The sequence below is a fragment of the Symphalangus syndactylus genome, chromosome 3 (genome assembly GCF_028878055.3).
Source record: "Symphalangus syndactylus isolate Jambi chromosome 3, NHGRI_mSymSyn1-v2.1_pri, whole genome shotgun sequence".
NCBI classification, from domain to species: domain Eukaryota; kingdom Metazoa; phylum Chordata; class Mammalia; order Primates; family Hylobatidae; genus Symphalangus; species Symphalangus syndactylus.
Window position 1 is genome coordinate 107,597,673 of NC_072425.2, and position 13,945 is coordinate 107,611,617.

At 38.6% G+C, this 13,945-nt stretch overlaps 1 protein-coding gene across 2 annotated transcripts in view; it reads right to left on the reverse strand.

The window, feature by feature from the left end:
* Positions 1–1,294: 1,294 nt before the first annotated feature.
* The window catches only part of VPS50 (VPS50 subunit of EARP/GARPII complex), a 131,565-nt gene continuing 118,914 nt past the window's right edge, over positions 1,295–13,945 (reverse strand). For both annotated transcript variants that reach the window (XM_055272684.2, XM_055272685.1), the window contains exons 26-28: positions 13,463–13,584; positions 11,189–11,378; positions 1,295–2,275 (exon numbers count right to left, since the gene is read on the reverse strand). In XM_055272684.2, coding sequence (XP_055128659.1) covers positions 2,156–2,275; positions 11,189–11,378; positions 13,463–13,584 — 432 coding nt within the window. In that variant the 3' untranslated portion in view covers positions 1,295–2,155. The remainder of the gene's footprint in view (positions 2,276–11,188; positions 11,379–13,462; positions 13,585–13,945) is intronic.

The following is a 13,945-nucleotide window of genomic DNA, read 5'->3' on the forward strand; positions in this document are numbered from 1 at the left end:
AAATGTTACATGGTTATAATTCAATATTACTGTATAAAGTATTTGAGAAATGTCTGGTAAATCTCTTGTGATTAGGTAATTTCATGACTCAAATCTCCTGTTACTGTTTTGATGCTAGCTAGCACTTACTAAGCTACCTTTTAATGCAAAAAAAAAAAAAAAACAACAACAACAAAAAAAAACCAAAAGCCAAAGAAACCTTTTTCAAAAAGCATTAAAAAGATCCACCATTTCATTATGAAGATGCAGAAAGCAAAGTAAGGGTAGGTTAAAAGGTCTGTCAGATTGCATGGTCGAGTCTCTAACAAGATAAGTAATTCTTTTCTATCAATTCCTATAACCTTGGAAAACACTGGGCTCTACCAGGCAGGTAATTCCTGTTCATATTATCTAGGGCCAACTAAAGTAGAAATTAAAGGAAACCAACTACAAAATCCATGTAGAAGAGAAAAATAAGCAGCTCTTCATCAACTGAAAATTAAAAAAGATTGATTAGCTCTTTATGTGCCCAGCTAAATATGCCATTTAAACTCAAGGACCAAGCTTATCTCATGTTTGTTTTCTTCAAGTGGCTGCATATAAATAATGGCTACAGGCAGAATCTACTTCACAAGTGTATAATCTAGCCACAACCAAATCATAATGCCACCAAACTCGTACCTTTTTACAAGAGGAAAGTTTTAAACTGACAGTAAATGAACTGTGACGTGAGAGGATGAAAAGAAAACATTCAGCATACAGACACACACAAACGTATTCTGAAAGTGCTTCACATTACACTGTGCATTTACAGACATCGCAGGGACTGATGGACACAGAGTAGCAATTGTTTCCTTATCACCTCCACGCTTGATCACATGCCATACTGTACCATCCATTTTATCACCTTAGATCCCAGAAGACTCACAAGACCCAAGGCCTGTTTCTCACATGATTCCTTAGGATTCCGTGAGCTGTTGATGTTACAGGTCATGCACGGCAATCATTGGACCAACGCCACACAAGCTTAGATGTCCTCCACTCTCCAGTCAGAAAGAACACACACAAAATTCCTTATCAGACAGTTGGCAAGAGTACATGGAAAATGGATTTTCATGTCACATACATTAGGAGAAGATCCCCGGCTTCAGGGCAAAGTTTAGAGGAACAGCACATACTTACTGAAGACTAAGTGGATTCCAGAGTTCATCATTGGCTAGACTGATACTATTTTACATTTGTGTTACAAAAGGTGGATATTTAAGAAGAGTGAACATATGACCGTACATTTATGAGTGACTAGCAGACAACTGTCTCCTGAGTAAGTCAACCTGGGTTTTATTGTCCTAAGACAAAATCTGAATTTAAAGAGACCAAAACTTTCAACAAAAAAACCACATATTTTTATAAAGAAAGATAAAAGAAAGTCTCATAATCATGATTCTATATGCTACTCAGGCATTGAAAAGGTACACTCAATGAAATTACATTTCGCCATTGGTTTCAGGATACAAAACAATTAAAATTAGAACACGCTAAAAGCTGCACTATAGTTCATGACATCTGCATGCCACACAAAAAATCGAGATGTAGTCTCACATAGGCTGATCATACTAGAGTATATTTATTAAATTTCATCATTTATGATCACTGTTATAACTAAATTAACCCTGACATAAACTTTGACATTTTAAAAACAGAGAACATACCGATTTTTCACCTATTTTTTAATTCTCATGCAGTGCTCATAATTAGGAGATACTACATATTCACCCTCACATTATGCTTATTAAGAACCAAGCTAAGAGGGTAGAAAAATGCCAACTTCATTCTCCATAAACTTCCCATACATATATTAAGCCACTGTTCTTCTAATTATATACTTATGGTACATTCTTCTGTAAAATACATAACTGTAGTCACATAACCATTGTTATGACAAGGCAACAATATCATTTCAGATTACAACAAATGAGACCAAAAGTTGAAGGGACCACAGCATATAAAAGTCATGAGAACACCACACACAGTTCAATATTTTCCACTTTCCAGTCAAAAAAAAACATGCACAAAGTTTTCTTAGCAGATAGTTGTCAGAAGTGCATTAAAAAACTGGCTTTCAGGTCATATATGTTGAGTGAGGATCAATGCCATTGAGGAAAAAGAGCTGTGTTCATTATCTTTTAGGTCTGTCTATATCATCTATAGCTGCTAGAAGTTTTTGTCTTGCTTTCTTATTGATGTGGGATCCCAGGCAAACATTCACCAGATTGGTCAGCTGCTTCGTTGAATATTCCTGCTCAAAGAAGAAAGATCCAAATTTAGTACCCTAAAAGGAATGTATCTGATCAGTGCAACAAAAGAACAGGTGGATATTCAGGTGCAGTGGATAGTTACCGAGCATTATAAACCAGTGAAAAACAGTGGAAATTGCAGTTGAGACATGGAAGGCAAATTGTTTACTGAGCTGTAATAGGAGGGAATAAGAGTACTATAGTACGCATTTGAAACAGCATTAGAATGTGTTTTAATACAGCAAAGCAATCTGACATGCGTATGCTTCTTACTTCTTTAACGATCACACACTTTACACGTTTCTGTGATAGTCTTTGTTATTGAGTCATCAAAATACACTGACATTTCAATTTTTTTTATTTTATTATACTTTAAGTTTTAGGGTACATGTGCACAATGTGCAGGTTTGTTACATATGTATCCATGTGCCATGTTGGTGTGCTGCACCCATTAACTCGTCATTTAGCATTAGGTATATCTCCTAATGCTGTCCCTCCCCCCTCCCCCAACCCCACAACAGTCTCCAGAGTGTGATGTTCCCCTTCCTCTGTGCATGTGTTCTCATTGTTCAATTCCCACCTGTGAGTGAGAATATGTAGTGTTTGGTTTTTTGTCCTTGCGATAGTTTACTGAGAATGATGATTTCCAGTTTCATCCATGTCCCTACAAAGGACATGAACTCATCATTTTTTATGGCTGCATAGTATTCCATGGTGTATATGTGCCACATTTTCTTAATCCAGTCTATCGTTGTTGACATTTGGGTTGGTTCCAAGTCTTTGCTATTGTGAATAGTGCCACAGTAAACATACATGTGCATGTGTCTTTATAGCAGCATGATTTACAGTCCTTTGGGTATATACCCAGTAATGGGATGGCTGGGTCAAATGGTATTTCTAGTTCTAGATCCCTGAGGAATTGCCACACTGACTTCCACAATGGTTGAACTAGTTTACAGTCCCACCAACAGTGTAAAAGTGTTCCTACTTCTCCACATCCTCTCCAGCACCTGTTGTTTCCTGACTTTTTAATGATGGCCATTCTAACTGGTGTGAGATGGTATCTCATTGTGGTTTTGATTTGCAGTTCTCTGATGGCCAGTGATGATGAGCATTTTTTCACGTGTATTTTGGCTGCATAAATGTCTTCTTTTGAGAAGTGTCTGTTCATGTCCTTTGCCCACTTTTTGATGGGGTTTTTTTTTCCTGTAAATTTGTTTGAGTTCATTGTAGATTCTGGATATTAGCCCTTTGTCAGATGAGTGGGTTGCGAAAATTTTCTCCCATTTTGTAGGTTGCCTGTTGACTCTGATGGTAGTTTCTTTTGCTGTGCAGAAGCTCTTTAGTTTAATTAGATCCCATTTGTCAATTTTGGCTTTTGTTGCCATTGCTTTTGGTGTTGTAGACATGATGTCCTTGCCCGTGCCTATGTCCTGAATGGTAATGCCTAGGTTTTCTTCCAGGGTTTTTATGGTTTTAGGTCTAACATGTAAGTCTTTAATCCATCTTGAATTAATTTTTGTGTAAGGTATAAGGAAGGGATCCAGTTTCAGCTTTCTACATATGGCTAGCAAGTTTTCCCAGCACCATTTATTAAATAGGGAATCCTTTCCCCATTGCTTGTTTTTGTCAGGTTTGTCAAAGATCAGATAGTTGTAGATATGCAACTATTTATTTCTGAGGGCTCTGTTATTTATTTATTTATTTCTGAGGGCTCTGTTCTGTTCCATTGATCTATATCTCTGTTTTGGTACCAGTACCATGCTGTTTTGGTTACTGTAGCCTTGTAGTATAGTTTGAAGTCAGCTAGTGTGATGCCTCCAGCTTTGTTCTTTTGGCTTAGGACTGACTTGGTGATGTGGGCTCTTTTTTGGTTCCATGTGAACTTTAAAGTAGTTTTTTCCAATTCTGTGCAGAAAGTCATTGGTAACTTGATGGGAATGGCATTGAATCTATAAATTACCTTGGGCAGTATGGCCATTTTCATGATATTGATTCTTCCAACCCATGAGCATGGAATGTTCTTCCATTTGTTTGTATCCTCTTTTATTTCATTGAGCAGTGGTTTGTAGTTCTCCTTGAAGAGGTCTTTCACATCCCTTGTAAGTTGGATTCCTAAGTATTTTATTCTCTTTGAAGCAATTGTGAATGGGAGTTCACTCATGATTTGGCTCTCTGTTTGTCTGTTATTGGTGTATAAGAATGCTTGTGATTTTTGTACATTGATTTTGTATCCTGAGACTTTGCTGAAGTTGCTTATCAGCTTAAGGAGATTTTGGGCTGAGACAATGGGGTTTTCTAGATATACAATCATGTCATCTGCAAACAGGGACAATTTGACTTCCTCTTTTCCTAATTGAATACCCTTTACTTCTTTCTCCTGCCTGATTGCCCTGGCCAGAACCTCCAGCACTATGTTGAATAGTAGTGGTGAGAGAGGGCATCCCTGTCTTGTGCCAGTTTTCAAAGGGAATGCTTCCAGTTTTTGCCCATTCAGTATGATATTGGCTGTGGGTTTGTCATAGACAGCTCTTATTATTTTGAGATATGTCCCATCAATACCTAATTTATTGAGAGTTTTTAGCATGAAGGGTTGTTGAATTTTGTCCTACGCCTTTTCTGCATCTATTGAGATAATCATGTGGTTTTTGTCTTTGGTTCTGTTTATATGTTGGATTACATTTATTGATTTGCATATGTTGAACCAGCCTTGCATCCCAGGGATGAAGCCCACTTGATCAAGGTGGATAAGCTTTTTGATGTGCTCCTGGATTCGGTTTGCTAGTATTTTATTGAGGATTTTTGCATCAATGTTCATCAAGGATATTGGTCTAAAATTCTCTTTTTTGGTTGTGACTCTGCCCAGCTTTGGTATCAGGATGATGCTGGCCTCATAAAATGAGTTAGGGAGGATTCCCTCTTTTTCCATTGATTGGAATAGTTTCAGAAGGAATGGTACCAGTTCCTCCTTGTATCTCTGGTAGAATTCAGCTGTGAATCCATCAGGTCCTGGACTCTTTGGTTAGTAAGCTATTGATTATTGCCACAATTTCAGAGCCTGTTATTGGTCTATTCAGAGATTCAACTTCTTCCTGGTTTAGTCTTGGGAGGGTGTATTTGTCAAGGAATTAATCCATTTCTTCTAGATTTTCTAGTTTATTTGCGTAGACGTGTTTGTAGTATTCTCTGATGGTAGTTTGTATTTCTGTGGTATCGGTGGTGATATCCCCTTTATCATTTTTGATTGGGTCTATTTGATTCTTCTCTCTTTTCTTCTTTATTAGTCCTGCTAGTGGTCTATCAATTTTGTTGATCTTTTCAAAAAACCAGCTCCTGGATTCATTAATTTTTTGAAGGGTTTTTTGTGTCTCTATTTCCTTCAGTTCTGCTCTGATTTTAGTTATTTCTAGCCTTCTGCTAGCTTTTGAATGTGTTTGCTCTTGCTTTTCTAGTTCTTTTAATTGTGATGTTAGGGTGTCAATTTTGGATCTTTCCTGCTTTCTCTTGTGGGCATTTAGTGCTATAAATTTCCCTCTACACACTGCTTTGAATGTGTCCCAGAGATTCTGGTATGTTGTATCTTTGTTCTCGTTGGTTTCAAAGAACATCTTTATTTCCGCCTTCATTTCGTTATGTACCCAGTAGTCATTCAGGAGCAGGTTGTTCAGTTTCCATGTAGTTGAGCAGTTTTGAGTGAGTTTCTTAATCCTGAGTTCTAGTTTGATTGCACTGTGGTCTGAGAGAGTTTGTTATAATTTCTGTTGTTTTACATTTGCTGAGGAGAGCTGTACTTCCAACTATGTGGTCAATTTTGGAATAGGTGTGGTGTGGTGCTGAAAAAATGTACATTCTGTTGATTTGGGGTGGAGAGTTCTGTAGATGTCTATTAGGTCCGCTTGGTGCAGAGCTGAGTTCAATTCCTGGGTATCCTTGTTAACTTTCTGTCTCGTTGATCTGTCTAATGTTGACAGTGGGGTGTTAAAGTCTCCCATTATTATTGTGTGGGAGTCTAAGTCCCTTTGTAGGTCACTCGGGACTTGCCTTATGAATCTGGGTGCTCCTGTATTGGGTGCATATATATTTAGGACAGTTAGCTCTTCTTGTTGCATTGATCCCTTTACCATTATGTAATGGCCTTCTTTGTCTCCTTTTTTTTTTTTTTTTTTTTTTTTTTGAGACGGAGTCTCGCTCTGTCACCCAGGCTGGAGTGCAGTGGCGCAATCTCGGCTCACTGCAAGCTCCGCCTCCCGGGTTCACGCCATTCTCCTGCCTCAGCCTCCTGAGTAGCTGGGACTACAGGCGCCCGCCACCGCGCCCGGCTAATTTTTTGTATTTTTAGTAGAGACGGGGTTTCACCGTGGTCTCGATCTCCTGACCTCGTGATCCGCCCGCCTCGGCCTCCCAAAGTGCTGGGATTACAGGCTTGAGCCACCGCGCCCGGCCCTTTGTCTCCTTTGATCTTTGTTGGTTTAAAGTCTGTTTTATCAGAGACTAGGATTGCAACCCCTGCCTTCTTTTGTTTTCCATTTGCTTGGTAGATCTTCCTCCATCCTTTTATTTTGAGCCTATGTGTGTCTCTGCACATGAGATGCATTTCCTGAATACAGCACACTGATGGGTCTTGACTCATTATCCAATTTGCCAGTCTGTGTCTTTTAATTGGAGCACTTAGTCCATTTACATTTAAAGTTAATATTGCTATGTGAGAATTTGATCCTGTCATTATGATGTTAGCTGGTTATTTTGCTTGTTAGTTGATGCAGTTTCTTCTTAGCCTCGATGGTCTTTACAATTTGGCATGATTTTGCAGTGGCTGGTACTGGTTGTTCCTTTCCAAGTTTAGTGCTTCCTTCAGGAGCTCTTTTAGGGCAGGCCTGGTGGTGACAAAATCTCTCAGCATTTGCTTGTCTGTAAAGAAGTTATTTCTCCTTCACTTATGAAGCTTAGTTTGGCTGGATATGAAATTCTGGGTTGAAAATTCTTTTCTTTAAGAATGTTGAATATCGGCCCCCACTCTCTTCTGGCTTGTAGAGTTTCTGCCGAGAGATCAGCTGTTAGTCTGATGGGCTTCCCTTTGTGGGTAACCCGACCTTTCTCTCTGGCTGCTCTTAACATTTTTTCCTTCATTTCAACTTTGGTGAATCTGACAATTACGTGTCTTGGAGTTGCTCTTCTCGAGGAGTATCTTTATGGCGTTCTCTGTATTTCCTGAATCTGAATGTTGGCCTGCCTTGCTAGATTGGGGAAGTTCTCCTGGATAATATCCTACAGAGTGTTTTCCAACTTGGTTCCATTCTCCCCGTCACTTTCAGGTACACCAATCAGATGTAGATTTGGTCTTTTCACATAGTCCCATATTTCTTGGAGGCTTTGTTCATTTCTTTTTGTTCTTTTTTCTCTAAACTTCTCTTCTTGCTTCATTTCATCTTCCATCACTGATACCCTTTCTTCCAGTTGATTGCATCGGCTCCTGAGGCTTCTGCATTCTTCACGTAGTTCTTGAGCCTCGGCTTTCAGCTCCATCAGCTCCTTTAAGCACTTCTCTGTGTTGGTTATTCTAGTTATAAATTTGTCTAAATTTTTTTCAAAGTTTTTAACTTCTTTGCCTTTGGTTTGAATTTCCTCCTGTAGCTCCGAGTAGTTTGATCGTCTGAAGCCTTCTTCTCTGAACTCGTCAAAGTCATTGTCCATCCAGCTTTGTTCTGTTGCTGGTGAGGAACTGCGTTCCTTTGGAGGAGGACAGGTGCTCTGCTTTTTAGAATTTCCAGTTTTTCTGCTCTGTTTTTTCCCCATCTTTGTGGTTTTATCTACTTTTGGTCTTTGATGATGGTGATGTACAGATGGGTTTTTGGTGTGGATGTCCTTTCTGTTTGTTAGTTTTCCTTCTACCAGACAGGACCCTCAGCTGCAGGTCTGTTGGAGTTTCCTAGAGGTCCACTCCAGACCCTGTTTGCCTGGGTCTCAGCAGCGGAGGCTGCAGAACAGCAGATTTTCGTGAACCGCGAATGCTGCTGCTTGATCATTCCTCTGAAGTTTTGTCTCAGAGGAGTACCTGGTTATGTGAAGTGTCAGTCTGCCCCTACTTGGGGGTGCCTCCCAGTTAGGCTGCTTGGGGATCAGGGGTCAGGGACCCACTTGAGGAGGCAGTCTGCCCGTTCTCAGATCTCCAGCTACGTGCTGGGAGAACCACTACTCTCTTCAAAGCTGTCAGAAGGGGACATTTAAGTCTGCAGAGGTTACTGCTGTCTTTTTGTTTGTCTGTGCCCTGCCCCCACTGGTGTAGCCTACACAGGCAGACAGGCCTCTTTGAGCTGTGGTGGGCTCCACCCAGTTCGAGCTTCCTGGCTGCTTTGTTTACCTAAGCAAGCCTGGGCAATGGCGGGCGCCCCTCCCCCAGCCTGGCTACTGCCTTGCAGTTTGATCTCAGACTGCTGTGCTAGCAATCAGCGAGACTCCGTGGGCGTAGGACCCTCCGAGCCAGGTGCAGGATATAATCTCCTGGTGTGCCGTTTTTTAAGCCGGTCAGAAAAGCAGTATTAGGGTGGGAGTGACCTGATTTTCCAGGTGCTGTCTGTCACCCCTTTCTCTGACTAGGAAAGGGAACTCCCTGACCCCTTGCGCTTCCCGAGTGAGGCAATGCCTCGCCCTGCTTCAGCTCGTGCACGGTGCGCTGCACCTGCTGTCCTGTGCCCGCTGTCTGGCACTCCCTAGTGAGATGAAGCTGGTACCTCAGATGGAAATGCAGAAATCACCCGTCTTCTGCGTCACTCACGCTGGGAGCTGTAGACTGGAGCTGTTCCTATTCGGCCATCTTGGCTCCCTCCGCTACTCAGATGACATTTCAAATTTTTTAAATGCTACTGATGAAGTATTTTTCTGGCCCTCTACATTTTGTAAACCCTTTAGTTAAAAAAAAAAAAAATCTCTAACAACAGAACAACAACTCTTCTAAGATACAACAAATGAATAAGGTAACAAGGATCACAAAGTCAGGGAGCTGCAAATAAAATTAACACTGCAAGTATCTTTTGCAATCCAAATCCATCTGGTTCCTGAATTTCAGATACTGAATTGCTGGGATGAGAATAAACAGGGATTCATCAGAAATTTCTGCAGATTGACTTGGTACTGGAGGTTGAATAGCAAGAGTTCAGATAGGGAAAGACAGCTGTGTACTATTATCTAATAAGAAAAGAAAATGTGTCTTTATTGAAGGTAACCACTAAATATAGTACAATTTCAAAACAGGAGAAAGAATTGATTTTAAGAACTTAGCAAACTGCTCAGCTTGTTTATCTGATCTCTGAGCACCTGTCCCCATCTGGTAAGTAATCTCATTTAACCACTCAGTGCTCAGTGAGGATCCATCGTCAGTGATCGTTGGACTCATCATTGTGGGAAGTTTCCTTCAAAGACAGAAAAGAGTCCCTGCTGCTGCTGGGGAAAATGTCACTGAATTACAAATATCAATCGGTTAAAGCTCTTTCAAAGTACTAAGCTAAAAAAAAAAATCAGTCCACTATATTAAAAGAGGAAATCCAAAAAATGGGCATCATTATTGCATCAAATTATGTGTATTTAGAGCTGTGCCTTTCCTCCTCAGCTACTTTGTACTCTTTCCCAAAACCCTTTCCTCAGTACCAACCCAGAAGTGTTTACAGCTTACTTTACTAAATGGATTCTAGCAACATTAAGCAGTCCATCTGCATCTTGGTTTAATATTTTGGTTATCAAATGTCAGTGGGGCTAAACGTGGTGAAGTTTTTCTCAATCTCGCTTACTGGCCAAACTCATTAAAAAAATTAGCAAGGCGTGGTGGTGGGTGCCTGTAGTCCCAGCTACTCGGAGAGGCTGAGGCAGGAGAATGGTGTGAACCCGGGAGGCGGAGCTTGCAGTGAGCCGAGATTGCGCCACTGCACTCCAGCCTGGGCGACAGAGCGAGACTCCATCTCAAAAAAAAAATATACATATATATATATATATATATATATTCCTACTTTGCTTCTAAAGATCCGAAACTGACTAAGAGTGGGGACATTCACACAAGATTCAGGCCAATGTGAATGTTCTAGGCTAATGCATTTTATCTCTTTACAGTGTTAAGGCCAGAAAGGATGAGTCTGAGCAGGTATATACAAATAATTATTTTCTTACCCAAATGAAATAAAACTTGACTTAGCTTTTACCCATGACATTCATAGGTTAAGAAAATGTAAATCCTAGAGTTACTAAAGCAATGGGGATTTGGTGATGATTTTAACACATGCCATATACAGAAAAGCTTCCCATACCAAGCACACTGAGTTGAACTGTGTCAAAAATTCGGCATCCTACGTAACAATAGTATTTTTCTTATCTATATAGTCATACAAAAGAAAAATAAATCTATATTAAAGGTAAAATCTAATGTAAGATGCAAGTTAAGTTTAGCCATTTAAATATTAACGTCTTCAATCATCACTAATACTTGTCAGTGTGTAGGATGTTATCATTTCATCATTGAGGAGTACGAGAAGGTTTGTATGAGAAGGTTTAAGTTACATAATCGATTATGGCTTATGAATCGTTTCACTGTTTCTGTATTCAATCTGTCTCAGTATTTATCAACTTCAGGCTTTTCCTATAATACAGTTGCAGGAAAAATACAGCTAATGTCTTGGCTTTCGCTGTATTTCTAGATCATTACAGTAACAGTTCACAAAGGGCTGAAAAAGATTTGATGAGTCAAAGGGCACTGCTTAGATACAGTGCCCTTAGTCTGAATATGGCAAAGAATTGACCTAAGTAGTTTGTATTAAAAAAACAACTGTTTCTTTATATTTCACTCTCACGATTTTGAATTAAATAACACACCCAACAAGAACAGCACAAAGAAAAAGGAATAAAAACTTAATTAACTGTTTTCCAGCTCTCACCCTGTGCTCTTTGATCCAGCGTTCCATGTCATTCTCAGTTAGGTAATAAGCTTTAATATAAGTTTCCACAAATTCTTTATCAGGAATGGGTCTAATATCTGTTAGTTTTTCAAGTTTCATTAAAAACTGTTGAAAATCCAATTGCATCAGGGCACGACCCTCATTACTGCACTTCTTGACATTGGCATATCTAAGATGCAAAACAATAAAAAAAATACATTATAGGATAATTAGAAACAAAAAACTGTCAGGTATTTGAAGTTTTCTCTAACCTATATTTGGACAGATTCCCCAGAAATGAGAGGGTTATAGGAAATAGAGAACATAAGCCTTGAGTCAGAAAGTACCCATGCGGGCCTCAGTTTTCTCATTTGCAAAGAGATCCAATGAGTTCAAGGCTCTTTGTTGTGCTACAGACCACGGTTCTCTGTATTCAATCAACATAATTGTCTGTAAGAAAGTTAAACTGGTATTCCAGTTAATCTGGCTGCCAAGAGTTACTTTATAAAACTAAGCTTTGAATACTTCAAAGTAATCTTAGTTTTATAAAACTGTTCAATATTCAATGCAATGCAAAAGAAACAAATGAAATAATTCTCCCATGAACACTCTGAAAACATAAAGAAATGTGTAAGCATGTAAGCATAGAAAGTATATACATATTTTTCATGATAAAAAGTTTATAGACTTATTCTGACATTCTACACTACTGAAACAGTGTGTTTTAAGGTGGACTAGTAATAAAGACAAATATACTAACCCTAACAATACAACACTTTATTACTCATTAAGTCAGTGTTTCATTTCTTCAATCAATCATACAGAACGTGGTAAATTCAACTGTGGGAATGAGGTACTTACCTTAAGGAAAGTTGCAAGAAAATAAAAGCTTATTTTATTTAAAATGACCAAGCTTTTTTTTTTTAAAAAAAAGAGTATTTTATACAGAAGTATTACATATATTATTCACATTTCTACTTAATTAAATTTATTTAAAATACTCTTCATTCGTGATTGTTGACACAGCCTTTGTATAATTTATAGCACTGCTGGTTTCAATACAGAGTGCCACGACTGTTGTCAGCTTGTCACTGTCATCTTCCCACTTTCTAATACATTCTTTTGTATAACAAATGAGAACAAAAGAAAAATCAGACAAATGATAGTGTGAAAATTCAACTGATGTGCAATTCTAGAGCACCGTACAGGGTCTTTGAAATAGCTGTTTGCTTCTCAGGGATATTTCAGATGTGTTACTGATCCTTATTTGTATCCTAGATGTTATGGACAGAGTAAGCATGGTCTCTGAGTAAGTGGGAAAATTACTATTAATAGATCCATAACTTCAACACATGAAAGATTTATAGAGTTTACAATGATATGATGGTGATTATTATTAATGATGATATAAGGGTTATGAGGGCTGATTTTACCATCAGAAATCAGGAGTACAACCAGGTGTGGTGGCTCACGCCTGTAATCCCAGGCTGAGGTGGGCAGATCAACTCGAGGCCAGGAGATCAAAAACAGCTTGGCCAACATGGTGAAACCCCATCTCTACTAAAAATACAAAAAATTAGCAGGCATGAAACACCTGTAGTTTCAGCTGCTCAGGAGGCTGAGGCACAAGAATTGCTTGAGCCCAGGAGGAGGAGGCTGCAGTGAGCCCAGATTGCACCACTGCACTCCAGCCTGGGCAACAAAACAAGACTGTCTCAAATAAAAATAAAAAAAGAAGAAGAAGAAAGAAAAGAAAAAAAGAAATCAGGGATACATATGCCTTTAAAAACTGTGTGAACTTAGATAAGTTACCTAACCTCTTTAAGCCTCGGTTTTCTCAGACTAGGTTTTCTCATTGATAAAATAGAATCATAGTACCTACCAAAGAGAGTTTATTTCAGGTTTGGTGATATAATCCTGTGAAATGTTTGGTTCAGTAAATAACATATAGTTAATGCACAAAAAATGTTAGGTATAACAATCATCATCGTCATAATTTTATTATTAAGTAATAATGTTAGTTTAACTTTCAGATAACCATTAGATTCTGCATTCCTCACTCATCTACTAGCTGGTTCTAGGCCACTAGCAAGAAAAGAAAGCAGAGACAGAGAGACACAGTGGGGTCTAAGGTTTCTTCTCTAATTATATCCCAAACTTGTCTGCTAGTTATTATTATTTCTACTTATTCTCTCCAACCATTAATACCGTATGTTATTCATATATTACAATTTGTCATTAAAGAAGCAAATAATGCTTTCATGAAAAACTTACCCTTCTACGATAGTTCGATTAGCCAATCGTATACAGTGTTCCCAAAGTATATTAGACACAGGCAAGGGTATGCGAACTTTCTTAGAAACTTCATTTAGCCTCCTGTTAAACTGCTCAAATTCCTAAGAAGACAAATAGTAGCCGTTTGTGAATATCATTAAAATGCCACAATGCTTTCCCATAAAAATGGTTTTAAAAAGATTTAGAAAGACTCAGAATCAAACCAAGTAAAATAAAAAAAGATAATGCCAAAGATATTTTGGATTTAGTATGAAGGCCTTAAAAACATACATGCACTAGTTTGAATAGATTATGTTATAGTACAGAGTACACTACATTTTATCACAAAAGGAGTAAGTGTCATTAACTGATTAAACCATGTTAACAATGTCCAAATGTCTCAAAATCTTCTATGGTTGTCAGTACAGATTAATAGAGCGGAATGACCTAATTTGGCTTTAAAAATATCTTCAAGAAACCCAG